Raw genomic sequence first — 26,629 nt, 5'->3', positions numbered from 1 at the left:
GCTAAAGGGTCATTACCAAATTTTACAGTTACTAAAATTATTTGCTAAAAGTTTATTCAACAATTTTAAAATTGTAGTAGAGACTGCTAAAAATAAGACAGTAGCTTAAAAAAGAAAGTATTACAGCAAAACTATTTTTTAGATTTTCTCAAGAAGTTAGATGAATTAGGAGGTTCTGTGGGAGTCAGTTCAAGACTACTGTCTTGTGGGCAAACTATTTGCTGAGTGCATGCAGCAGCCTAAGTGTGAGCAAGTGCCAAGGACAGCTGCTACCCACAGGGGCAGAAGCAACTTTCAGTTGGTGCCAGGGCAATTGTGGTGGCAGCCTCTCTCTCAGCCTCAAGTCAGCTGTCCTAGTTGCCCTGCTCTTGTTAGTTATGCCACTGAGTGCAGGCACATGTTTAAATGTTGAGTTTCAGTATTCCTTCAGGCAGAGAGCCAGAGCATAGGAAAGCTTTCAACGGTGCCTGTATCTACCAACAATTACTATCAAGTTGTGACAGGCACAAATGCAGGCAAACGTTGTAGAAACAGGGGAAACTAAACTTTCTCTCACCATAACTCCAGGAGCCGGAGAAGGGGAGCAGTTACAGTCAATCTGTTGTGACATACAGCTCTGAATTGTTCAAAATTTCTATTCTTAATCCATGGCTGCAAAGGCATAGTCTTGAGTGGTTATTTCGTATACAAATATGATGTCATGTCTAATTTGAATATTAATTTACATATCACTGGCTACATTAAAACCAGGTCTATTTTAGGTCTGATTCTGTCATTTAAATCATAATTTTGGTAAGAGCAGTCTCAGATCCATCTATTTCAATTCCCCCCACTCAAACCCAATACTGACTTAAAACATGCGTCACCTTTGATTCAAGATGCATGTTGGACTACTTGACAAGACTGATGCCTCAGTATGTTACTAATGCTAATCAGCATTAAACACTTTTCAAGTCCAGTTTGGGTTCTCTATATGCTACTCGAGGTATGAAAGAACTGGGGCAAATGATTGAAATGTAATACACACACACACCCCCTCCACCCTGATTTATCAGAAAATTTACCATTAATGAGAGAGACTAACAACTGATCTGTAAAATGAAAATTAGTTGGCCATTTATCTACATAAGCATGCCCTTGTGGTATTTGTTGCTGTTCCTAGCACATGATTTCCTCTCTAGGACCTACTGTATTCTACCTCACTTCTGCATAAATAAGTTCTAGGTTCCCCAATACTATTATTACAAAGAAAAATGTAATGTGCCATTCAAGCTATGAGGCCAGTTATAAGCTGATGCAGAACAAATATGTACTTCAAACTGTACAAAACGAATAGCGGCCGTCTTGGAAGTGTGAATACATCATTTAATTTTCCAGTTTTGCCACCTGACCCTCCACTTCAGCTGAAATCTATTGTGTTAATCTGCTGTTAGTGACAGCCAAGACACTTTACAGAACAGCAATATAGCATTCATTTGTAGAACAACATTGTTTCAGACTTCACTCCTTTGAAGTTCAAAACAAGATTCTGTCCGCGTGTCTACAGATTCAGGTTTTTGATTGAGCATCCATTGAATTGCAAGATATTCTGCAACAGATGGGTTTCATTCCCCCCATGCCCCCCCCAAGGCACCATGAGATTAGGTTCTAGACAGTATTTCATGCATGTTCACAAAACCCTGCAGGAGTTGTCCCTTAGTGAGGGCAGTCTTCATTGCCCAGCCACTTCAGAGGACCGTGTGGGCAGTGGCATTATTCATTGCCGCCTGCTGCCACTCAAAGTTATCTGCTTATACACATGGAAAAAAAAGGTGCTTTACTTTCAGCTTGCCATGTCCCCACGCTGAGCCCAACACGAAGCCAAGAGACAGTGAGTTAGATGGGCCCGGCTTGTCCAGCATCTGTATAGATTGCACGCTTTAGCAGGGCTTTTATGTAATAGTTGATTGAATCAGCTTTAGATAAAAGCACTAAAAAGCCCTACTGAAGCTCCCAATCTCTACAGACACTGTGGACCTGGGTCCAATGAATGCACTGCTTCTGGGAAAGCACCATCCCCCGCCCCCCAATATCAGGCAGCAGCACAATCAGAAAAAACGAGTGGAGGGGGGCAGTGCAAAGCAGGCTGGCAGGGATGGGGGTGAGCCTGATGACTGGGAAAAGCAGGGCGAGTGCTTGTTGGGCACACGTGTGTGCACAGCAGTGGGGAAGGGGGAGCCTACCAAAGTTGAACCCAAGACCCTGGTTTGGGGGCAGGGGGAACAGGTGTGGTACCTTGGAAGAAAATGACCCGTCGCTGTCCCCACCTGCTGAGGAGCCACCTGCTGAGGAGCTGTGCCTGGCACCTTTCACAACCCAATGCCTCCTCCTAGGCACACACAGCCCATATCCCCCTCCCTCCCACTGCCTCTCTGCACATACCTGCCAGCAGGCACAGGAGGCAGCACAAGGCACCAAGGCAGTGGGCAGGCTCCATGGCACAGGGCAGCTCAGTGTACAGCCCAGGCCACCAAGAGGAAGAGCTCCATACCATCGCACTGTCCCACTCCCGCCACTTGTGCACATGCACAGGCACGTGGTGTCCCTTGCCTCCAAAATTCACCCTCCCCCACTCCCTTCAGCCTTGAGCAGCCCCTTGCAGCCTGAAAGGCTGCCAGCCTGCAAGGAGACACCCGCAGGTTTCCCACATTTTTCCCCCTTTAATGAGAAAATCCATGTTTTTTCCACGGCAAACAGAAAATCCAGATCCCTAATTATCAATTAGTATCAACGAATTATTATAATAGTTAAGTTTGAGTTAGCAGCCAGAACTGAAAGCTTCCACATCTCATTAGGATGCACCAGGGACATTGATTCCCACACTTCCCTTTTTTAAAATATCTGACAGCAGTGAGTCATATTCTGAAACTGCTCAACCTGACTGATGTTAAGAGTACTTATCACTAAGCCATTTCTTATGCAACTAGTACAACAGCTTGTGGATCAAGTATCTGTTCATAATAATGTTCTGAGATATGAGAACAGGCACAGTTATACAATCACCAGGGATCTGGGTTTTCTATTTGCCATAGGAAAAAGCAGATTTTCTCCTTTAAAAGGAGAAAAAGCATGGGAAATAGCAGGTTTCCCCCTGCAGGCTGGCTGGCAGAGTTCCAGCCTGTAAGAGGCTGCTTGGGGCTGGGGGAAGTAGGCAGTCAGAGGAAGGTGGCACCATATGCATGTGCGTGTACACATATGCACGTGACAGCCAGGTAGCGTGGTGGAGAGCAGCTTCTCCCAAGTATGTCTATGGGGGGAGAGGGGGCATAGGTAATCTGTTGGGGGCAGAGGGCACAGGCCCCCTCAGATTTGTACACCCCACAGCAGGCACAGGGCTGCAGCCTTGCCAGACCAATATGGGTAGTACCCCTGTGCCAGTCACATTGCCAACAGCATGAGGAGTAATGGACCAGTGGGAGGGAAGGGCAAAAGCATGCTGCCCTCACCTCCTCGCACCACCCGTTGCTTATGTGCTGGGCTGCAGCTTTAGCCCATTGCCATGGCTTGACTGCTGCCACTCCCCTGAGGTTGTGGCTTTACCCTGGAGGGGAAGTGGGGTGGGGAGCAGTGCAGGTGGCTTGAGGGAAGTGGTGGTGGTGGCAGCCAGGGCTGGGCCATGGTGGTGGGATAGAGCTGTGGCTTGGGGTGCAAGCAATTGGTAGCAGGAGGAGAAGGCAGTACAGCTCCCACACCAGTCTGTTACTCCTTGCATTACTGGCAGCGCAGCTGGTGCAGGGATCCTGCAATGAGTTTCACTGCCCAGCTCTGCCCTCCTGCACCAGGTCCCACCTGCTGGACTGTGGAGGCAGCTCATACTCATGCCTGTCCAGCCAGGCTGTAGCCCTGTGTCCCACTATGCTCCTTATGGTGTCATCTATGGTTAGGTACTCTCCCTGGCCCACACACGGGGTGGCAGGGGCACTGTGGGGTCAGGAGTGAGGGACACCAGCAGGGCTGGGGGGGTGGGAGCAGCGTTCCCTCTAAGCTGCACAGTGTGTGCAGACACGCTCATGCTGCCCTGCCAGACACACTGTGCAGCTTAGAGGGAATGCTGTGTGGGAGGCTGTGGGTCAGGAGTAAGGGGCACCAGGAGTGGGGGGCCTGCAGATCAGGAGTGAGGGGCACCAGAATATCAGGGCTGCTCAGCACCAAAAAGGAGGAACGGTGGGGCAGGAGGGATGGAGCCGCAGCTGGACCTGCATTCTGGTGAGTGAAGGGGGCAGGGGGAGCTCTGATTTTCTGTGATACAGAAACCAAAATCCAGTGCAAAAATATATAGGTAGTTGGAATTAATTTTATTATAATGATTGAGGCACTGGGTAGGCTTCCAAATTGCTTTAAAATTGTAAAAATAAAATCAGTAAAACATTGTGTGTATTCAATTGTTACACACACACATACGTACGTACATACAGCAGTTCATCATAGAAAAATGCAGAGGTTTTTTAAAATCAGATAATTTTGGATTTTTAAACACAGAAAGCCAGGATCCCTGTACATCACTAAATTTCTATTAGAATCTTAAGCCAGCTGCAGGACTGTTAACTGCAGTATATGTGAGATGCAGTTAGTATTTTCAAATTTATTTCAAGGAGCTTCATAAGCATAATTAATATATTTTTTTAAATAAAAAATTCACCTATATAATGAAATATTGCCAACCTTTCTGGTAAGAAACATTAAAGTTAATACATTCTTCAAAAAACCATATCTTGTATTGATGCTGAAATACTCACTGCAAAAAGATTAGCAGTGAAACATTTGGTACAAATGTTTTTTAGAGAGACAATGGTTGTCACAGGAGACTAACTACCTGGACATCTTGTGGGAAGAGCGCTCGGCCAAATCTGAACGTCACAAAGTTCTCTCACATGTGTGGATGACCTCTATCTGGCGCAAGAAATCTATGGGCCGATGAGGGTGTTGGACTTAATCATCTGCTCAGGTCCCTTCTGACCCTACCACCAATGAAACTATGAAGTAAAGCACTGCTTGACCTGGTACTGGCAATGAGGGATGACCTTATCAGCAACCTAACAATAGAAGGGAAGCTGAACGACAGTGACCACGAGCTGATCACCTTCACCATCTGCCGTAAAGTTGGCAAGTCAGTCAGCAATATAGATGTCCTTGACTTCAGGAAAGCCAACTGGCAAGCTCAGGAGGCTTGTCAGTGAGGTCCTAAAGCAGGGGAGGGCAAAATGTGGCCCAGATGTGGCCCACCAAGCCATTCCATCCGGCCTGCGGGGCCCCTAAATATTTATTTTCTAAATTTTTTATCTGCCCTGGGCTGCCTGTCATGTGGCCCTCGATGGCTTGCCAAAACTCAGTAAGCGGCCCTCTGCGCAAAATAATTGACTGCCCCTGCCCTAAAGGGCCTCAGCCCTAAAGGGAGGGGAGTTCAGGATGAGTGGTTGCTGCTCAAGGGAGCAATCCTCGATGCACAAGCAAAGTCTATCCCATCTCAGAGGACAGGCAGCAAAAGGGCACAGCAGCCCCCTTGGCTCTCCAGTGGACCTCTTGTGTCTAAAAAGAAAGGCCTACAAAGGATGGAGGATGGGATCCACCTCTAAGGAGGAATATTCTGCACTGGTTTGGACTTGCAGAGACCAAACCAGGAAAGCCAAGACTGCAACTGAACTCCAACTGGCTACAAGTATCAAGGACAATAAAAAGTCCTTTTTTAGATATGTGGGGAGCCAGAGGAAAAGCAAGGGCAACACTGGACCCCTGCTAAACCAGATGGGACATCTGACACCCGACGCCCACAAAAAAGCCAACTTGCTAAATGGGTACTTTGCATCGGTCTTTCACCAGTCCCAAGGGATGCCCTTGCCCATTACAGGACAGGAAAGTCTGGGTGAGGGAGATTCCTTACCCTCCATCAATGCTGGACCTTGAGAAGGAACACCTTGAGAAGCTGGATACCTTCAAGTCAGCCGGCCCTTACAGTTTACACCCCAGGGTACTCAAGGAGCTGGAGAGCATCATAGCTCAGTCCCTGGCACGGATCTTCGAGAACTCCTGGTCCTCTGGTGAAGTGCCCGAAGATTGGAAGAAGGCCAATGTGGTGCCTGTCTTCAAGAAAGGGAGGGAAGTGGATCTGGCAAACTACAGGCCCATCAGCCTGACCTCTATCCCAGGGAAGGTCCTAGAAAAGATCATCAAAGAGACCATTCTCAACAGTCTGGCCAATGGCAAAATCCTGAGGGATAGCCAGCATGGGTTTGTTGCAGGTAGGTCTTGCTTGACCAATCGTATTTCCTTTCACAACCAGGTGACCTATCACCTGGACAAGGGGGAAGAGATTGATGTCATATATCTTGATTTCAAAAAAAAGCTTTTGATTTGGTATCCCATGATCACCTCTTGGCAAAACTGGCCAACTGCAGCCTCGGCTTCTCCACGATCCGCTGGCTGGGGAATTGGCTACGTGGTTGGACCCAGAGAGTGGTGGTTGATTGAAGTCGTGGTGCCCTGTGCCCAGTGGGGTCCCTCAAGGCTCTGTCTTTGGGCCTATATTGTTCAACATCTTCATTAATGATGGGGACACTGGCGTCAGAAGTGGACTCGCCAAGTTCGTTGATTACGCCAAACTTTGGGGTAAAACCTCCACACCTGAGGACAGGAGGGCAATCCAAGTTGACCTCAACAGGCTCAAGAAATGGGCAGATGAGAACCTGATGGCATTTAGCACCAAAAAAATGCAAGGTTCTCCACCTTGGGAGGAAAAACCCGCAGCATGCTTATAGGCTCAGCAGGGCTACACTGGCTAGCGCTTTGGATGAAAGGGACTTGGGGGTCATGATGAACATGAGCCACAAGATGAACACGAGCCGTCAGTGTGATACTGCAGCCAGTAAAGCAAGCAAAATGCTGGTTTGCATCCATAGATGCTTCTTGAACAAAATCCAGGACATCATTCTCCCATTGTACTCGGCCCTGGTGAGGCCGCAGCTGGAGTACTGTGCCCAGTTTTGGGCTCCACTATTTAAAAAGGATGTGGAGAAGCTTGAGAGAGTTCAGAGGAGACCCACATGCATGATCAAAGGTCAGGAAAACAGACCTTAGGATGACAGGCTGAGAGCTATGCAACTCTTCAGCTTGGAAAACTGCAGGCTCAGGGGTGATCTGGTGGCCACCTACAAGTTTATCAGGGGTACTCACCAGAATCTGAGGGAACGTTTGTTCACCAGAGAGCCCCAAGGGATGATGAGCTCAAACGGTCACAAACTCCTCTGTGACCATTTCAGGCTGGACATACGGAAGAACTTCTTTACTGTTCAAGCCCCCAAGGTTTAGAATAGACTGCCGCCGGAGGTAGCTCAAGCACCTACCTTGAAAGCCTTCAAGAGACATTTAGATGTCTATCTTGCTGGGATCTCATGACCCCTGCTGACTTCCTGCCCTTTGGGCAGGAGGCTGGACTCGATGATCTTCCGAGGTCCCTTCCAGCCCTAATGTCTATGAAATCTATGAATTGTTTTTTTAAAAGAGAGAATTCTTTTTAATAGATCTCCTACATCAAAGTCTCATCCCTTGCTATTCTATTCTATTCCTGATAAAAATGGATATACATTCCCTCACCTGGTACATCCTTGAACCTTCAAGTACTGCACCCAATTTTCTTAAATAGCTGGCTAATGTTACTTTATGTCATGTACACATGTACTTACAAAAATGTAACAGAATATCAGTTGAATGACATACACCAGTAATGTTCTTATTTCATCATTCCTTGAGTGCGATTGCGAAAATAAGCTACATACCAACGAACCACTTTGGACACCACCAGTTGACCACGTTGCAGGTGCTACTTTTGGTTGCCAATTAGCTCCTCCTGTTAACTTCTTTTCTCCAGCATTCCACTGAAGGTCTCCCCTAATTAAAAATCCAATGCAGAAATGATTATACATGAAGTAATACTGAACACAGAGTGAAAACCCGTAACCACATGCAGGCTAACTACGGTGGCCATCATAGAGGACAGTCGGGTTGTCCTCTGTCCTCTATTGATATGAAACTGGATGCCTTTATATCCATAAAGGCATCTGATTTTGTATCAATAAAGGACAGAGGACAGAGTAGCAGAAAACTGGAATATCCTCTATGATGGCCACCCTAATGCCAACACAAAGTTAGATGTATTAATTCATGGCATAAGTGCATATTAAATGGCCATTTAAAAAGACACTTTGTACTGTCATAGTAGTTTATTTACAGCTTTCACGAAAATGATACAGCAGAATTAACAAAATTCCATAAAATGACATAATTTATAGTTATTGATAAAAGCATACAAAAAACTACACACCGCATTAATTTAGAGAACAGTAAAATTGAACATAGCATATGATGATATACAAGAATAAAATGAATACAAAATAGTAGAAAAAAATTAAAAACAGGGAATTCTGTTTAATTTCGTCCCTTATTCTTTGTGTAAGTAGTGCAAATATACCTTCAGAGTAAGGGACAGGCTACAAGTCATTAAAGAGGAGTCAGATTGATTTTTCTTCATTAGCCCAGTACTTAAAATTTTCCACTAATACAGAGATCCATTTCTCTGTTATTTCTTCAAAGAACGAAGAAGAGCACAAATAGTAAATTTAGGTAATTTATCTCATTCTTCCCATAAGAGCATGTCCTATACCAATATGGGGTTCAACACCACCTGCCCATGACAACTGCAGATCTGACAGTTGATTTACTGTCTCATAATATCTCGTTGGTAGATTTTTTTTTTTCCAGAGAGTTTTCTAGGCCAAGAGTTTTTCTTTTTTCTTAATAAAGCAAAGAAAAGAAAAACAGGGGGAAGTTCAAGAAAATCTCACTGCCTGCATATATGTCTGCAGGCTGGAGTCTTGAATTCTTAAAATGTATACCTTGTTTTAAATATGGGGAAATGTTGGGTCAATAACTGTCAGCATATTTCCCAGAACATTTGTCTGGAGAACAGTACAAATATTATTTAATTATTCAAATAAACCCTTTTTCAGGGGAGATGAAGTTTCTAAAATGCATTTCTTGGGATATCTGACAGGGATATAAGCTCTCATATTTATCCAGTAATTCCTAATTATACTGCAGTGTTCACATTAAATAGTAGTCACACTTCAGATCACATGAGTCTCCCTGTCATAGAATGAACCATGGGTTCAGCATCCCATAGTTCTACTCCATAAACCTTTAGTGCTGCCATTACTACTCTTTTAACAGTTTTATTGTAAAAGGATTAAATTCCAGCCAAGTCTTGTTTCACTTCAATGCTTACATTTTTGTGCATGTACTCCAGCTCAGTTTTTAAATAAAAATATATATTCAAAAGGTAATTAAATAAAGATACTACCTCCAACTTCTTTTTCTGTGAAAAAAATGTTTCTTCTTTTTGTTCCCCAAAAATCAATACTTTGAAGTCGATTAGCAGTGTTGATTTTGAGCTGAGCCATAACGTTGTTAAAAAGCATCTACTAGATCTATCCAAATTCAAGATGATTCTGAATTTAAGATGACTCCCAATGAGATTCTAGACATGGGAAATGTATTAATTTGTTATAATTTTTCAAGTTTAGAATATATTTTTGGAGTTCTTAAATGACTTCAAAGCAACGAAAATTGTTCAGGGGCTGGGTCACGCCACTTATGAGGAGAGGCTGAGGGAACTGGGTTTATTTAAAATCTAAAGAAGAAAAGACTGAGGGGATTTGATAGTAGCCTTTAACTACCTGAAAGGTGGTTCCAGAGAGGATGGAGCTAGACTGTTCTCAGTGGTGACAGAACAAGGAGCAATGGTCTCAAGTTGCAGCAAGGGAACTTTAGGTTGGATATTAGGAAAAACTCTCTCACTAAGATGGTGGCGACGCACTAGAATAGGTTACCTAGAGCGGTGGAGGAATCTCTATCTTTGCAGATTTTTAAGGTCTGTCTTGACAAAGCCCAGGGTGGAATGATTTAGTTGGGGATGATCCTGCTTTAAGCAGGGGATTGGACTAGATGAGCTCCTGAGCTAGGGACAGACATTACACAAACTGGCTTAAGCGCTCAGAAACTGGGTTAAACCTGTAACAGAATAGATGTTCAGCCATTTTCCAACTGGTTTATGTGTACTGAAACTGGTTTAACATAGGCCTGGTTGAATGTAGCATCACACTTAACTGATTTGCATCAAACCGGTTTATGCAATGTCTGTCCCAGACCCATTGCTAGTTTAAAGATAAACCAGACTCTCAGCATCCTGGCATGCTCTCTGGGCTAGGTGGAGCTCTCTGGTCCACAGAGCTGGGCTAGCTCCTCCCCTCTGCTCCCTGGCCAGAGCTCTAGCAGAGACTTTCAGGCACAGAGCATCTGCCTGGCTTCTCCCTGCTAAGCAGGGATTATTCCCCCCACCCCTCTGCCTTACGCAGACACCTCAGCATTATGTAGCAGACCACATGTTGGTTACAGTCCGTGCTGTGGGAGATGACAAAGGCAGACAGGCTTTTTGGAGATAACCAACAGGTAGCTTAAAGACCTTCCTTGGAAAAGCTCTTTAAGAAGAGCTTGAACTAATGGAGAGAGGCTTTATTTTCTTAATGGGTTGATAAACATTCCCTGCTGGGCTGCTCGGGATGGGGGGCATAGTAAGGACATAATAAGAACGTCTTGCCCAGCCTGACCACACCCCAGTCAGCTCAGCATTAAGAAAGGGAAGGGAGGGCTGCTCTAGCACCCACCAGCTTCTAGCCTGAGCCACTGCAGGCATGTGCCTGAATTTTTTCAGTCCAGAGGGGATGTCTGTGCAGTTTCATACTGGTTTATCCTAGCCAGGTTAGACTAACCTGCAAAGATTGAATCAATTTAGGCTCAGGCTTTTTTAATGTCTGTCCCTAGCCCTGATGTCCTCTTCCAACCCTAGTTTTCTATAAGTTCATTGCCCCCCACCACCAGAGTGGGGCAAGAAACAGCAGCAGGGGAGTTAAGTGGCCCAACCCCTGCCCCTTACTGCCAGTTCTCTCTCAACAGCTTAACAGTTGTCCCACTACCTGACTGCATGCCCCACCTGCCCCCTGCACTTGCCCTTCTAGTGCCTGCTACTAGCAATGGTGCTTGCACCCCTGTGTACCTCCCCAATACTTTACCCATGCTGCCTCTACCTCCTCACTTGGTTCCCCCTGCTGTCTGCTTCTTCTCACCACTGTTTACCTTTCCCTTGCAGCTCCAGCTCCAAAGTCAGGGCTGAAGCTACCACTGTTACAGCAGCTGCTTCATGGCTGGATTGGAGCTGGAGCTGTGAGGTAAGTGGTTGCAGTACACAAACGGTGGAGAGAGCAGAGGCTGTGGCTCCACCTCTGATCCTGAGCTTGGGGTCAGAGTCTGAGCCAGTGCCCACCCCCCCATATTTTAATCTAAGATGAGGGGCTTTGCAAACCCCACCCCCCAGTGATGAATGGGGGGTTGGGAGGAAAAATCTCATCTTAGATTTGAGTAAATATGGTAATAAACCTTTGGAAACCTATATAGGATTGCGACATTAATAATCCAGCATCTGAGTAAAGCAAGAATGGAATAGAATTCTTTATTATGGATGCATGGAATGGACTCCCTGTTAGCATGTTTTGGATCAAACGTAGCTGAGTGAGCAAGTAAATAGTCTTGTCATAGTTGGGAAACTACTAGACAGGGCACCACCAATCCCATAACATATCCTAGATGGTGTATTTGAGTAATAAACGATGATTAATTGTAGGAGAGGTTTGTCAATTGAGGTTTCTGCCAGTTTCTTCCATAATTTTAAACTGGTCTAAGAAATCAAGAAACTGCCTTTAGATCTATGAAAGCTACAAATGATTGTGTCTTTTCACATATGTTAATACCAGATAAGACAACACTAAACAATGGTCCAGACTAGAACAGCCTTCTTTTCTTCCACAACATTGTTTTCAGAGATACATGTATGTAGATGAAAAAAAAAAGTCTCCCAAATATTTTGACTGGGATACACATAAGACTAATGGGACAATAAGTTACAGAATCTCTCATCACCTTTTTTAAAAAAATAAATTAAGACTCTTGTATTTTCACTCCAATGCTTAGGATAGACACCTTCTAAACATTTTGTACTTCTGGATCTATAATGCAAAATACTGAAGATCAATCAATCAGTCTCAAGTGATTTGTTTAGCTATGGCAGCAACTTTAGTGTCAAACTGCTTAGAGCTCTATTCATGTTGAATTACAAATCAAGATAAAAGCCAATTTTTTTAAACCCATTCTAACAATGTAAGTGTGGTGCTGCTTATTGTAGATATAGGCAGTACACAGTCTCTCAGCTATGGTACGAAGCTTCCACTGCTGGAAATTTCTTCAGAAAGGTGAAACAAAAACGAGAGACTGGTCTGTTTTTCCTGATAACTGAAAATGAGAAATGTTAGATCTATAAAAATATATTTGTATAAAAAAAGGAATGTTGTCTATTCCCTTGGTTACTGTTACTAGCAGCTGTCCTGCATCGAGAAGATGCTTTCTTTAGCAAAAAAAACCCGAGTGAAATAGTGTTAAGGTTCAAGGAAAACAACCAAAACACAAACTACTAGTTTGTGCTCATTTTTCTCTCTACCATTCCAGAGAATAGATACAGCTCAAAAGGCAACAATTATATTACTTCCTCTTCAAATCTAAGCCTTATTTGATGGTACTAGGGAGACAGAATCCCTTGGAAACTTTGGGTGAAACCCTAACTCTTCTATACGAGTTTGGGCTTTGACTCAAAGGGCCAGGATGTTTACCCCTTTGTCAGTAAAATTAGGACAGACTTTGTTTTGAAACATAAATCTGAAAAAATGCAAAGCATCCAAGATGGACATTCAAGAAGAAAAAGGCAAACAGTGAATTAATGGTCAGGCTGATTAGTTTTGTTCTTCCTCCTCAAAAAAGGAAAATGCCTGGAACAGGAGTCAGCAACATTTTTGGGCCAAGGGCCAAACACTCACAACCTCTATTTGGAAGATGCTGGCATACCAGGGGGGAATGGCAGGGGAGCACTAGGGGCCTGATCGTTGTTGTTGAAGCACAGGCCAGGCCCCTTCCCCACCATCTAACTGGAGGCTCATGTGCACCTGCCACTAGCAAAGGGTCGGGCTGGGGCTCTGTGGACCCGAGTGCTGTTGCTTGCAGCATCCCTGCCACCTGCTGCAAGAAGCCCCAGTTCCATGGTGGCCAGCAGGGGACTGCTCAGAGCTTGGTCTGCTTGTGGCCCACAAAGCCCCATCTCAGCTCTTTACCAGTGGCAGGTGCACAAGTGCCTCAGGGCAGACAATGGGGAAGGGGCTGGAGCTGCGGCTGCAGGGCCACAACAAGGATCAGGCCCCAACCATTCATCCTGAGGCACGTGTGCACCACCAATGAGCCAGAAAAGGACTCAGTGGATCCTTGTACAGCCACTTGTAGCCTGCCAGCTGCCTGCCACAGCCGGCCCAGGCTCTGGGCAGGCCCCTGCACCCGCCATGGAGCCCAGGCTGCTTACGGCAGATACCAGGGGGTGGAACTTCTGGTCCTAATATGGCGACTAGAGAGCAGGGCAAAGGTCAAAGGCCAGGACTACCCCTGTGGCCCTTGACAGCTCACTGAAACTTGTTAAGCAACCTTCCAACCAAAATAATTGCCTGCCCCTGACCTAACTTATTTCCAAATACCTTGTCAGTGTCATGGTTTTATCATTGACCCGATGAAGAATGCCTTGCATTAGAAAGCTTGTCTAATTCTAAACCAGCTACGCAGCTGGTCCAATGAAAGATATCATCCTACTAACATTTTGCCTTTTGCATGGTTTTATAAAGTTAATTTTCTTGTTTCTTCAAGGGATGCCTCTTACATGGCAGGGATAGATCCAGGGAGGTTACAGTGGTGCAGTGTCCCTCCCCCCACTTCTGATTCCTGCTCCACCCAAACTTCAAAATTAAATACTTGGGAGGGGCAGTGGCATTTCTATTATGACAGCACTAAAGGAAGTCGACTGACTTTGTGGCTGAATATCATCACCTCTGCTTCCTGTCAATCTCTTTCCACTCCACAAGTGTTAAAAACCCTGTGTCCTTTTTAAGGGTCTGCAGGTTCCATTAGTCAAACTTTCCTTTTTTCTGCAATTTTACTGTTTATAAGCCATTCCTGGTAATGTGTCTTGTCTGTATTTCACAGCCCTACACAATGTTTTCAATCATTCCATTTGTTTTTGCTTTGCTCAAACTCAAACTGAATAATATAGCCTTAGCCCCCTAACACATTAGTAAATAAAGCTTGGAAACAAATGTGTTATAGAATATTCAGTGTGCCACACAATGTGCACCCCCTTTTCAAATCTTAGGCCTATGTGAATGTGCGAGACAACTGATTTACTGTGCAAGAGAAAATAACTCAAGTTTGACTACATAAAATGCAAAATGGACCAAACAAAGCAATTCTCTTATCTTCCAGATTTGAAACCTTTGGTGTTATTTGAAAGAGTAGAAAGAAAAAAGCAAGCTAACTCATTAAAAACTTACTTTTTTGAAGTTGTACCAGAAATTCCAAGATCTAAAAATTAAGAAGGAAATAGAAAGTCACTTGTTTGTAATATTAAGTAAAAGCGATCTCCAAATGCTGCTAACAACATAAATCTGTGTAACAGTAAAATTGGTCCAACAGCACAGTCTTAGGAATAGTTTTCTTTGATATGCCATCTCAGTGAGAAAAAAGTGAGCTTGACTACAGAAATATCAAACCATTATGCAAATATGTTTCTCAATTAACTTAGAACATGATACACACACGCGCACACACAGATGACTAAAGTGCAAGTACCTCATGGTTTCCTCAGAAAAGTAGAATAAAGTGTTACAACAAGGAAGGTAAGGAGAATTACTTTTTATGCATGTTATAAACTACGACTTAAAAACCAGAACATAAGTTTCAAAAATAAGGTGTGGGTTAACAAAGCAAGTAGGTTAACAGTACTATTTTTTCAAGTAAAAATCTTTTCAGTTTGTTTGTATTCTAGACCATTACTTATGGGCACTCAAAAGGCTCTAGTCTTTCAGCAATGAAAATAAAAGAGTTTAGAAAAATCACACTCATCTCAACGATTTGAGTTCTAAAGAACAGATTTTTTCTTACATGTCAAAGTTAGTGTGACTCAAATTCTGCACTTCACTTGGATGCCTTGAATTGGACTACCAGGGTTGTTTTCAATTTTACATATAGAAAAATTCTAGCTCATCTCAGTCAGGATATTGTTTTCAAAGCTGACAGAAACAAAAAGGTGGCTACTTGTAATAGGATTATGTTTTATGTGATGCCAGCTGCAGATACAGTACAGTGATATGCTATAATCATTCTTCAGACCAGAAAAATGGCTGGGTGGTTTGATGGTTGATGCCAGAGAGGGTATGATGGGATGGATCACCATAGATATGCCCTATTCATATACTCTCCCTCTAAAGCATACTACTAATAAGAGACAGGATACTGGACCAAATGGACCACTGATATGATCCAGTATGGCGTTTATATTCTCAGAACACTATAATGATATTGTCTTACCATTGATTTTTAAGTAACTGTTTTGCCAAGCTCTCATCTTACTCCCTGCTGTTCTTCTCCCCAGTATCTGTCCTAACATACGCCCTGCAAACCAAATAATGCCCCAGATTTTGCAATAAGCAGCCAGGTGAACTTGCAAAAAACATGTGCTGGAGTAGGTGTGTATGTGGAGAAGGAAAGCCATGTTTTTCAGCTTTCAATGAACAAGGCAGAATGTAATTGTTTCCTCACTAAACCTGAATAAAGGGCTCTTATTATATCTATCCACATAACAGGTCTGCTATTGTGGCCATCATTTATACCATCCTACACATCTCTAGAACTGCAAGTTACATTTTTACACATTTATGAATCAGTCATATTAAGACTGTAAATATCTGACAGTCATATCAGTTCCTTTAAGAACTAAAGGAAGTTACCTTTTGTTTCACGATGCACATTTTGTTGCCCTCTCTCCCGAAAAATATGGCTAAAAACAAATAGCTTAATCCTACAGGAGTTTAATATGAAGGATAATCAACACTGCAAGAAATCAAAAACAACTGCACTACTTACTGCCTACTAAACTTGCAAGAGATGAATCAAGATCACTTCCAAGGCCTTTGGTTGCTGCTGAAGAGGGGGAAGGTGCTGCAGCAGTAGCTGCTATGGACTGACCAGAGGGAACCATAGTTGGCATAAGAAGATCACCTAAACCATCGAACACTGGAATTTAAAGAGGCAGTATTTTACTGCATTAATCTTTAAAAATAGTCAGAAAAATTAAAAACCATTACCTTGAGTGGTCATCATAGCACAGACAGTCACTACACATGTATTGCCAATGCATAATTTGGCATTAAAGTAATGCCAACAAAGGCATGCATGTTATTTTTTAAAACAGTGAAATATAAAAGTAATCCTGAACTAGAAATATACCAAATAGAACTAGGACAAGGAAATCCATGCCCACCTGGTCAAATAGATGCATTAACTGAAAAGCTGAATCTAAAGAGACTTTAAAAAACAAAGCCAAAACATTCCCTCCCTCTCTCCCCCCACAAAAGAAAACTAAACAAAAAAACCCCACATTGTTCCCAAAGGAAGTCTTCTTAGAAAAAAAGATGTTACAAAAAAGTTAGATTCAAATAATAAGTTTGGGAAGACACCAGGTTTTTTGTAATCCTTAAAACTAACTATCTTACAGTAAAGTTAGAATTGCTGTTGCAAAGTTATCAGGTAACTAAGATTTGAAATTATTTTGGTTCTGAGATTTTCCCCACCAGATGTAAATGCTAGGTGCATACTTCTAAGGAAGCCTGCTGCTGTTCATTGAACAAACTACATTAAGCACTAGTTACTAGCTGCCCAACAAACTTTTTTCTCCTGGCCCATCATTCACCCTTACTAGGACTCTTATTTGAAAGAGGTGCAACCCTGAGGCCATCTGCCATGGTATCATGGACTGTGTTTGGAACAACTAGCTTAAAGAATCAGAAGAATCTATCACTGGAACTCCATATCCACATTTACAGGTCCAGCCTCTCCTGCTCTGCTGTTCTCTCCCAGAATCAGTTTTACAGATCACAATTCAAATTGCTTCATTTGTCTCATCCCTAGTTCTTTTAGCCTGCAGTGGTAAAATCAATCCAATATTCTGATCTATATTTGATTAGTGCCAACATTAATTCAAAACGGGTAAGGATGGCATATGCGCATTGGCAAGCAACCAAATAATCAAGCAGCAGTACTACTTAGTTTTATCTTTTACTTATTTAGTTGCAAAACTCACCAATTGTAAATGTGTAGCAAGGACCCAGCATGGAAAGTATAGAAGAATGAAAAAGATACAAACAAAATGATAGCAGTGATGAAAGGTTAAAGCTTTGTCAAGCAAAGAACACTCCTTGGACTCAATTTTGCATAATTTCAGGTGCCATGCAAGCTTAAGAACAGCTTCAGCAACAGCAGCAAGACCACAGATCTAAATATAGGCTATTATTTACAAAGTGTGCATTTTCCTTTTGATAATGCCTAACAATCATGCAGAAAAAGCACATGAAAAGAGATGATGTGCACAGTTAAATTTGCCGATCTATTTCTGATCTGAAAACAGAAAATAATGGATACAGAGAGTTCCTAGAGCTATCACTGCTGGTAAGTGCCCACTGTACTAATCCTTGTATTTATCTTTCAACGGAAGGTAAGGGTATCAATCTTTCTTGATATTTTTGTATAAACTTCACATGAAGCAGAACTGTCATTTACTTTGGATGGCGAGTATACACGTTTATTATGAATATGTATAAGTAAAAAACTAACCCACCCCACAAACACACAACTTTACCTGATGCATCAAATGAGCTGCCAGCAGTTGAAGTTGAAGATGATGTTCCAAAAGCTGCATCAAAGTTGGGCTGTAATAAGTTGCTTTGAGCTGGAGTGACTGGAGATGGTGATGGAGAGGGAGCAATGAAAGAACCTCCAAAACCTTGAGACAGACACAGAAAGGTAAAAAATATACAATAGGTACAAAATAAAAGCCTTGACAAGATGAGGCTTTAAAAACCAAGTGTAATATTTACCTTATACTTTGATATTAGATCATTATTAACTCAGTTTAAATTTCGTACGTTCAGTTGTTAAAGTTGTTGCAGAAGTCATAATGTACGCTATACACTGAAAACCTTTTTTTAAAATCATTTTACCTACAGAGTTAAAAATTAGGTCACTTCTGGGTGAGGCACAGCAATTTAACACACTGAACGCTTTCAGCATACCATGTACAGCAGGAAGTTCATTATACCAATACCTCAGAAGGGAAGTTTGTAGGTAGGCAGAAAACAATTACTGGAATTTGTTCAGGGCACAGAGACCACCTCTAAATGAAACAATTGTTCAAAGACAACAAGCAGTCAGGAGCTCCATAAGCAGTCTTATCTTCCAGTGGGTCGTAAGAAGAATCTGAACCATCTACCAACTGAACAACTATCCCAAAGCAATACTTGCAAGAGCAGCTGCGTTTCCTTTGGAAGTCTTCCAAATTCTCACCTGAACTGACCCTCTGTTTTAGGATGCTATTTGCAATGCACTTACCTTTAAGTTTCTAGGCTTTGAAACAGTCTCACTTGTTTTAGATTTTGAAGTGGTCTATGAAATTAATATGGATTTGTCAGTCCAGAACTCAGATCCTGATTGTGTCAGCTGAGCATACCTCTTCTGACATTCAAGACTGTCAATTCTGTAAGATTATCCAATTCCATATACTGTTCATGTTTCTCTCGTGTGCATGCATGTACACAACATTGGGTAAACTAGACAGAGGAAACAAAATTCAATAAAGCCTACCCTCCTCCTCAGCTTAGAATTTTTCATGAGTAAAGAGAACAATCCTTTATTGCTATGCCAAGAGTACAGCCAAATGGAACATGACCTATATAACATTTAGTGTACATAATTATCCTAAATATGTCTAAAATTATTTGCAGAGAAATAACTAGACCTTGCTTTACTCATGAAGGGCAAGTCTTCTAACACTATAATGCCATGAGAACTGGAAAGTTTAGAATTAGATGATGCATACATCTGCCACTATTTGAGGGAAACAAATGCTTTAATAATGTCATGGTGTATAGATTCTTTGCATCCGCCACATTCATTCAAGGTTACTGGTAGCCATTTTGGATTAATAATGTATAAGCACTGGAAGCAGGAAAAGAAAAAACCCACTCAGTTAACTCACTAAAAAAGAACATCAGAATTATGTTCCTTAAGCTTAGACACAAACCCAGAACAAATTGAAGCCTTAAAAGGCAAATTCACATGGCTTGATGTCAGCAGGCATCTTAAATTGGACGAATTCATTAACTGAGCCTCACACCTAAACTGGACTTGTTTTCTCCTCCTCCTTTAGGCATTGGGGTCTTGATTCAATATAAATGGTCACACCAAGTAACTATTACTTATCCTCCCTCACATTAACAGTCACAGGTCACACTGGCAGGGCTGTGGCTTGGGAGGGGCAACAGCATAGGGCTGCTCAGTGCCACAAAGCAGGGAGGGGTGGGGGATAGGACACAGCTGCAGATGGACCAGTGTCCTGGTGAGCTAAGGGGGCAGTGGGAGCTCTGATTTTCCATGATAAAACCAAAAATCAAACACCAAACTATATAAATGTTTAGAATTTACTTTATTATAATGATTAAAGCACTGGTAGGCTTCCAAATTGCTTAGAAATTGTAAATATGACAATAAAACATTGTGTTCAACTGATAATTATAAAGTGAAAAGCCACTATATACAATAATGAAAAAAATGCAGATTTTGGGGGCTTTTTAAATCAGAGAATATTGGATTTTTTAAACCAGAGAAAACCAGGATTCTAGCTAATGATGTTGAGAGCCATTAGGGTACAGCCCCCCTCAGTTCATAAATCCTTATCTTTTCAGGGGTCTAGGAGACATCACTCTGAAAGGTATTTGGGTTCTACTATATAAATCATATTTACAGTGCTTTACACATGTCCTAAATTTTGTCCAATTAGAAAAATGTGACAAATGTTTGGTAGCCACTGGTAAGCAATCTCTTTCTATGGCTACATACAGGTGCTCAGTTTCTACTAGAAGAATTGCTGTTCTCCTACTAGAAAACAAAAGTATGCAGATATTCAAAGTTTTTCTCCCAGAGGAAAAAAACAAAACTGACTGCTCCAGGAGAAAAATAAGCCAGGAACAACCAGGGTAAAATCACTCCTGGGATATCTTCTCTTGAGAACCCTAATCTCTGTGTACTTTCCCCTACCTTAACTCCTCCTGGGGGCACCTCTGGAAAAATAGGGTTGAGGGGCAGCTGGTCCCGAGCCAATAGACAGAGTGGAAGGGGGGACAGCAGCAGCAACTAGCTATGCCCCACCTGCTTCTCACACGGAGCAGTGCTGCCCCAAGGCTTTCCTCAAACCTGGCTGCCAACTCTGTCAGCTTCCCAATGCCCTCCCCACTCTCTATCTGCTGCTTAGTTGAGCAACAAGGTGGCGATTTAAAAGCTGGAAGGGCTGAGATCCAGGCATGTGGAGGCTTTTCCCAAAATTGCTCCCAAGCTCCCTGGTTTCCCCTTCACCTTGCTCGTCAACTGGGTGGCAAGGAGCTGGGCTATGGGGGGCTCTCCTTAGGTAATGGAGCAAAGCCCCTGCCCACTCCTCACATCAGAGGCCCAGCTGTGTGGAGCAGGTGAGAGCTTTGCCATGGGGCCCAATCCACCTGGTTCTCAGTGTCCCAAGCCCAGCCGAGGGAGCAGTGATGAGCCCCCCCGCTTTGCCCCACAGCTCCAGTCCCCCAGATATGGGAGGATTAGAGCAGTCCACCCCCTCCCCACAAGACTGAAGTGATCCTGGTCTAGAAGGTGTAAAAGAGCAGTTGAAAGGAGGCGGTTGCAAACTGAATGCCTGTACTGCTCCCTCTTATAGAATCATTTCTGAGGATGGAAACGAACTATGGCTAGAAATTAAGGTTTCTACACACCTATAACTACAAGGTCACAGTTGCACCGTTTAAAACGAAGGGGTTAAATCTAGCACGCAGAGGCAAACAGGTATGAAAAACAAAACAACCAGAACTAGCATCCTTTTCCCCTAAACGTTCCAGCAAATGGGTTTGTTATCCTCATTTCACAGTTTAATGACAGATATTACAATCATAAAAATCTTGCCTGACCTCGTAATAAGCCATTCAATTCAACTCATACATCTTTATAATCAAAGCTATTGAGCTGAACTAAAGCACTGCCATCCTCAGAAGACTCAGCTGTTGGCTGCCAGAAAACATTTATGATGGGATACTTGAGCCAAGAATTGATTATGCCCAGATTATGGTAATTATGACCAGAGTATCTTGCTTCTCACCAGCCTGGGTAGCCAGCGGCATAATTAGGGCAAAGAAACCAGGACAACCATTCCAGGCACCAACTTGGGGGGAGGGAAAAAAAGTGCAAAAAAATGCTATTGCAGCAGTGGCACTGCAAGAACCAGAGGTCACCACTGCCCCTGAGCCAAAGCTGACCATATAAAAAAAACAAACAAACAAAAAACCCCCCAAACCCCCAAAAAACAAAACAGCAACTGGCAGCACACCAAATAATATCCAGACTATTTTTGTACCACTCCTTCTAGAGTGGCATCTCCACTGATGGCCGTTTGTGGGAGGTGTAAGTGCCAGTATAAGCCTGGGCAATTGTGCATCAGGGTTGGTGGAAGATTCCCTCCAGAACACCATTGAATTTCTCCCAGAAACTGAATTAAGCTATTCCTTTCAGAAAGGCATCCAATCTTGCCTTAAAGACCTCAAGTGATGGTGAATATACACCTCCACTTGCAAGCTGTTCCCATACTCTATTACTTTAGCTGCTAGAAATAAGATGTTATTTCTAAGGCTGAAAGTGTTTAAACTTTATCTTCCAGCCATTGGATCTTTTATGCCTTTACCAGACTGACAAGCACTCGCATACTATCAAACCTCTATGTGGAAGTAGCTGCACACAGTGATCAAAATCTTTTCAGACAACTGACTTGATTGAACTCCTTAAGTCTCCCATTCTAAGGCTTCTTTTCTGAGCAACCAGATCATTTTTGCACCATCCTTTGAGCTCTCTATTAACACATCATTCCTGAAGTGTCGACAATGGCACTGGATGCTGCATTCTGAACAGTGTTGCACCATTGTTAAATACCACTTACCTACAATGTTACACTAAGGTCATAGCAAGGTTATTTGTATATTACCATGTAGCTCATTTAGGAGTTAATAAATTATGTATAGCACCTTATACTTCATGACAGTAAACCTGTATTGCAATCTACACTAAGACAAGAGATCCATATTTTTATTCCTTCATATAAAAAGGAAAGGGAAGAGAAACAGGATGAAAACAAATATGCATTCATTTTAGAAGTTAATGCATGCATCTTGGAGATAGTGTACAATTTAAGCTAATGAGAGTCTTTGCTATTGTCCATCTTAGACAGTCGTTCTAATGCTACAAGTCCACCATGAACTGTATAGGAAAAAGGTTCTGATGTTCATGGTACAGAAGAAAACATAGACAATCCTGCACAGATTTTAAAAATACTCATCACAATACTTTCCACAATGAAAAGTTTTAATTTTAAGATTACCAGCCAGTAGGTCTGCAGAAGCTGAAGAACTAGAAGCAGCCTGGGTTGCAGGTTGGGGTTCAGAAGCACTGCTTCCAAAAGCATCTATGGGTGTCCACAGTGCAGCACAAAAGGCAAAAAGTTGTCAAAAATACATTCATTCATCATCATGTAAAGAAGAGTAGCAGTATCACAGCAACTTTACTCTTCTAATAAAGGAATGATAGAGACATGAGCAAAAACTGGTGGCATTTGGCAATACCAGTTAGAAGTATAGGAACAGCAGTCTTGATTGCATATAGTCCAGGTGGAGAACGGAAGAGGCAGCGAGCCAAAACTTTAGAAGAAGCCTTGTATTTTTCTTATTGAAAATACTGAGAAACACGTGCCAAAATTGCACCATTGAGGCTTACTAGTCTAGTTGATTAAACCGGAAGGCCCAACTGTGCATTACTGTAGGCTGAGAGAAGTTAAGTGGCAATGATAACTCGAGCTAGAGCTGACAATGCTCCTCAGCAGGCTGTAAAAGCCAGTTGTTTGGGCTGGACTGAAAGAAATAATTTCTATAAAATTAGAAATGCTCCATCATTCATGAAATGCAACTCATACAGTATTTATGCAAAGTAATCTTAAAGGCTAGTAGCTGGCTATACTTCTCTGAATTTTTATTATTTCAGATATGACTATTAAACTGAATTCAAAAGTCTTTGAAATTTACACACACCTCTAACTGCTTATCAAAATTAAGCTGCTAAAGAGAAACAAATGTGGACAAAGGAGAATGAAGAGAAACATACATGATTACTTTGAATAAAACAAATACTTGATCAGGAAAATAACTCATGCATGGAATACAGAAGACAGAATAACAAATACAAGGAAGAGGGATGGCAGAGAGCATCAAACATTACAATTTATTTGTATTTTAGCATATATTGATTAGATACTGAACAAACACAATCACAGTAGCTCATGAGGGGTTGCAGCTTGGACGGAGGAAATTACAACTACTGGCAAGAAATAAATTGAAATGATGTAATTTAACTGTGCAAGTAGTAAGGAAAAAAGAATACCCACCACCAAATAGGTCAATCACACCTGAAGAATCCACCTTTGCTGGAGATGTAGTGGGTACAGGAGATGCTGCTGCAAATGTATCCACTGCAGTAAGCATGACAGAGTGTTTAGTATCAGAGAGATAGCAATACTTCTTTGGAAAGCTACAGACTTTACCAGTTAGTATCATAAGACTTGTACACCACTTTAGGTGTCAGAATATGATATTGTAAAAGGAAAGTTTGGGGGGGGGGGGGGGGGTGGCGTGTGGGGGGGTTTTTTTTTTTTTTTTTTTTAAAAACACAAGACTACCAGAGCATATTAGAAGCAAGGATTTTTGGTGATAGCTTTTATTGCACCAACTGTATAGTTGGGAGAGATGTTAGACTGGCTTTAGGGCACAAAGTGCCCTTCCTCAGGTGTGAAAAGTAAACAGACACAGCTTGTACTAAGTAACACAACAATTACTTGCCTACTCAATAAGAACAAGATAAATTGCTCTCCCCCAGTCTCCTGCCCCCTCCAAAAAATCCATACCTCTGGTATATTTCTTGGACCATCATGACTACCATAACACTTAAACCTTATCAAAGCATAGTGCATTATGCCAGCCTATCAACATAGGAAGACAACCTCCCTTGTGCTCACTCTGAAAAAAGTAAAGCTAGGTATGTCACTTACTGGCTTGACTCTTCTAGGGCAGTTAAAATGAAAGCTGACACTAGATAAACTGAACTCCCTTGGGCTAGGGACAGACATTCAAAAAGCCTGAGCCTGAATTGATTCAATCTTTGCAGGTTAGTTTAACCTGGCTAGGCTGAACTGGTTTGTAACCATAAAGACATCCCCTCTGGACAGAATAAATGCCAGCACATGCCTGCAGTGGCTCAGGCTAGAAGGTGGGGGTCTCTAGAGCAGCCCTCCCTCCCTTTCCACAGTGCTTAGCTGAGGCGGGGGGTGTGGCCAGGCCCCAGCATGTCACTCTGATTAGGGAGGGGTTCTCCCCCTCCTGAGCAGCCCAGCACGGAGTTGATAACACAGTGTTTATTACCCCTAACTATTTATCAGCCCATTAAGAAAACAACAGCCTCTCTCCATTAGTTCAAGCTCTTCTTAAACAGCATTTCCAAGGAAGGAACACACGGATATTACCAGCTACCTATCGATTAGCTCCAAAAAGCCCTAAGATGACATAGTCCTGTCTGCCTTTGTCCCATCTCCCACAGCACGGATTGTAGTCAGCATGTGGTATGCTACCTAATGCTGAGAGTTGTCTGTGTAAGGCAGAGGGGAGGGGGGATCCCTGCTTGAGCAGGGAGTGAGGAAGAAGGGGGAGCCGGAGGAAGCCAGGCAGACCCCGCAATACGTGCAACCTCTATAGGAGCTGCAGCCAGGGAGCAGAAGGGAGGGGCCAGCCCAGCTCTCTGGAGCAGAGAGCCCTGCCCAGCCCAGGGAGCATGCCAGGATGCTGGGGGACTCTGATTTAACTTAAACCAGGAAAGGGTCTGGGACAGACATTGCAGAAACTGGTTTGACCCAAGTCAGTTATGTCTGATACTACATTCAAACAGATTTATCTCAAACCAGTTTCAAACTGGTTTATATGCACTGAACTTCTGTTCTGTTACAGGTTGAAACCAGTTTGTGTGTAATATCTGTCCCTAGAATTAATGAGATTTTGAACTACAATGCACTTTCAGGATGAAATCCACAACTTAGTGTCTGAAAAAGAACTCTGATTATTAGAGACTTGAAAAACTTGAAAGGGGATTCTTAAGCTAGGCCTACATTTATTTTTAGGAAATGTGTTGGGGGAAAAAGAACTATGGGGAACACAAGGTCCATAGCATGTCCTGTGAAACAAGCACTCACCAGATAAGAGATCAGCAGTAAGAGAACTCTCAGGCACAGGAGAAGCTCCATGTGGTGGAGATGAAAAAGCATCTTCCAGAGAAGTAAAAAGAAAGAAAAAACCAGTCGAGGTAAGTACAGTGTTTAACTCAAAGTCAGCTTACACTGTAAAAAAAGAGAGTATCAAATGAGTAGGGTAATAAAGGAAAGGATATTTTAATCTTTACCTGTACCAAACAGGTCTATGCTAGGAGTAGCATCTGGTTTAGGTGGTGCAGGAACATCAGGAACAGACTCAAATAAATCTAAGACCAAGAATATACATGTCTTTAACTCATTTTGGAAGATAGTACTGAAAGCAGTAACTTCTCAGTTTTGCACATCAGCATGTTTGGAAATGTATGAAGAGAGGTTCCTCACCATGTAGAGAACCTTCTAACATACAGTATGCATGCACAAATGGACTGCATATTTGACAAACCAAATATAAATCTACCAGAATCAAAGAGTTAAAAACAATTTACCACCAAAGATATCTAGAGCAGGAGGAGCAGAAGTGGTGGCAGATGTCGTAGTGGTAGTGGCAGTGGCAGTAGCAGTAGCAGTAGTAGTAGCAGCAGCAGCAGCTGGAGAAGGAGTAGTTGCAGGAGCTGGAGTGGCTGCACTAGTTGTAGGGGTAACTACAGGAACACTGGTCTCTGTTGGCTTCATAGCAAAGAGGTCCAGCTCAGGAGCAGCCTCTGCACTACCTTCAGATGGGGCAAAAGGGTCTTGTAAAAGGAAAGTGGAAGATATATATATATATATAGGATCAGTAAGTAAGGAAGTTGGAGATAACAAAACAGTTATGGGTAATATACACACAGTAAGTACACACTAAATAGCTAGTTTTCTGTTATGTCTATCTTATTTATCTGGATAGGTTCCACTTTTGTTTTTAAGCAAACAAACAGCAGAAAGCATGGGGACTTAAAAAACAAAGCTTTCTGGAAGCTTGGCTTGACAAGA

At 42.6% G+C, this 26,629-nt stretch overlaps 1 protein-coding gene across 4 annotated transcripts in view; it reads right to left on the bottom strand.

The window, feature by feature from the left end:
- Positions 1 to 26,629, bottom strand: part of SNAP91 (synaptosome associated protein 91) — a 142,994-nt gene that overhangs the window by 18,070 nt on the left and 98,295 nt on the right. For 3 of the 4 annotated variants that reach the window (XM_006033520.3, XM_006033526.3, XM_025215312.1), the window contains 9 exons: positions 26,146 to 26,391; positions 25,849 to 25,926; positions 25,643 to 25,714; positions 23,792 to 23,875; positions 22,736 to 22,819; positions 17,918 to 18,061; positions 16,147 to 16,296; positions 14,556 to 14,586; positions 7,809 to 7,920 (listed from right to left, as the gene is read on the bottom strand). In XM_006033520.3, the coding sequence (XP_006033582.1) occupies positions 7,809 to 7,920; positions 14,556 to 14,586; positions 16,147 to 16,296; positions 17,918 to 18,061; positions 22,736 to 22,819; positions 23,792 to 23,875; positions 25,643 to 25,714; positions 25,849 to 25,926; positions 26,146 to 26,391 (1,001 nt within the window). The remainder of the gene's footprint in view (positions 1 to 7,808; positions 7,921 to 14,555; positions 14,587 to 16,146; positions 16,297 to 17,917; positions 18,062 to 22,735; positions 22,820 to 23,791; positions 23,876 to 25,642; positions 25,715 to 25,848; positions 25,927 to 26,145; positions 26,392 to 26,629) is intronic. The other variant, XM_025215311.1, reaches the window with a different exon arrangement.

The sequence above is a fragment of the Alligator sinensis genome, unplaced genomic scaffold (genome assembly GCF_000455745.1).
Source record: "Alligator sinensis unplaced genomic scaffold, ASM45574v1 scaffold180_1, whole genome shotgun sequence".
In the NCBI taxonomy this organism is placed as follows: domain Eukaryota; kingdom Metazoa; phylum Chordata; order Crocodylia; family Alligatoridae; genus Alligator; species Alligator sinensis.
This window is presented reverse-complemented; position numbering and strand designations above follow the sequence as displayed.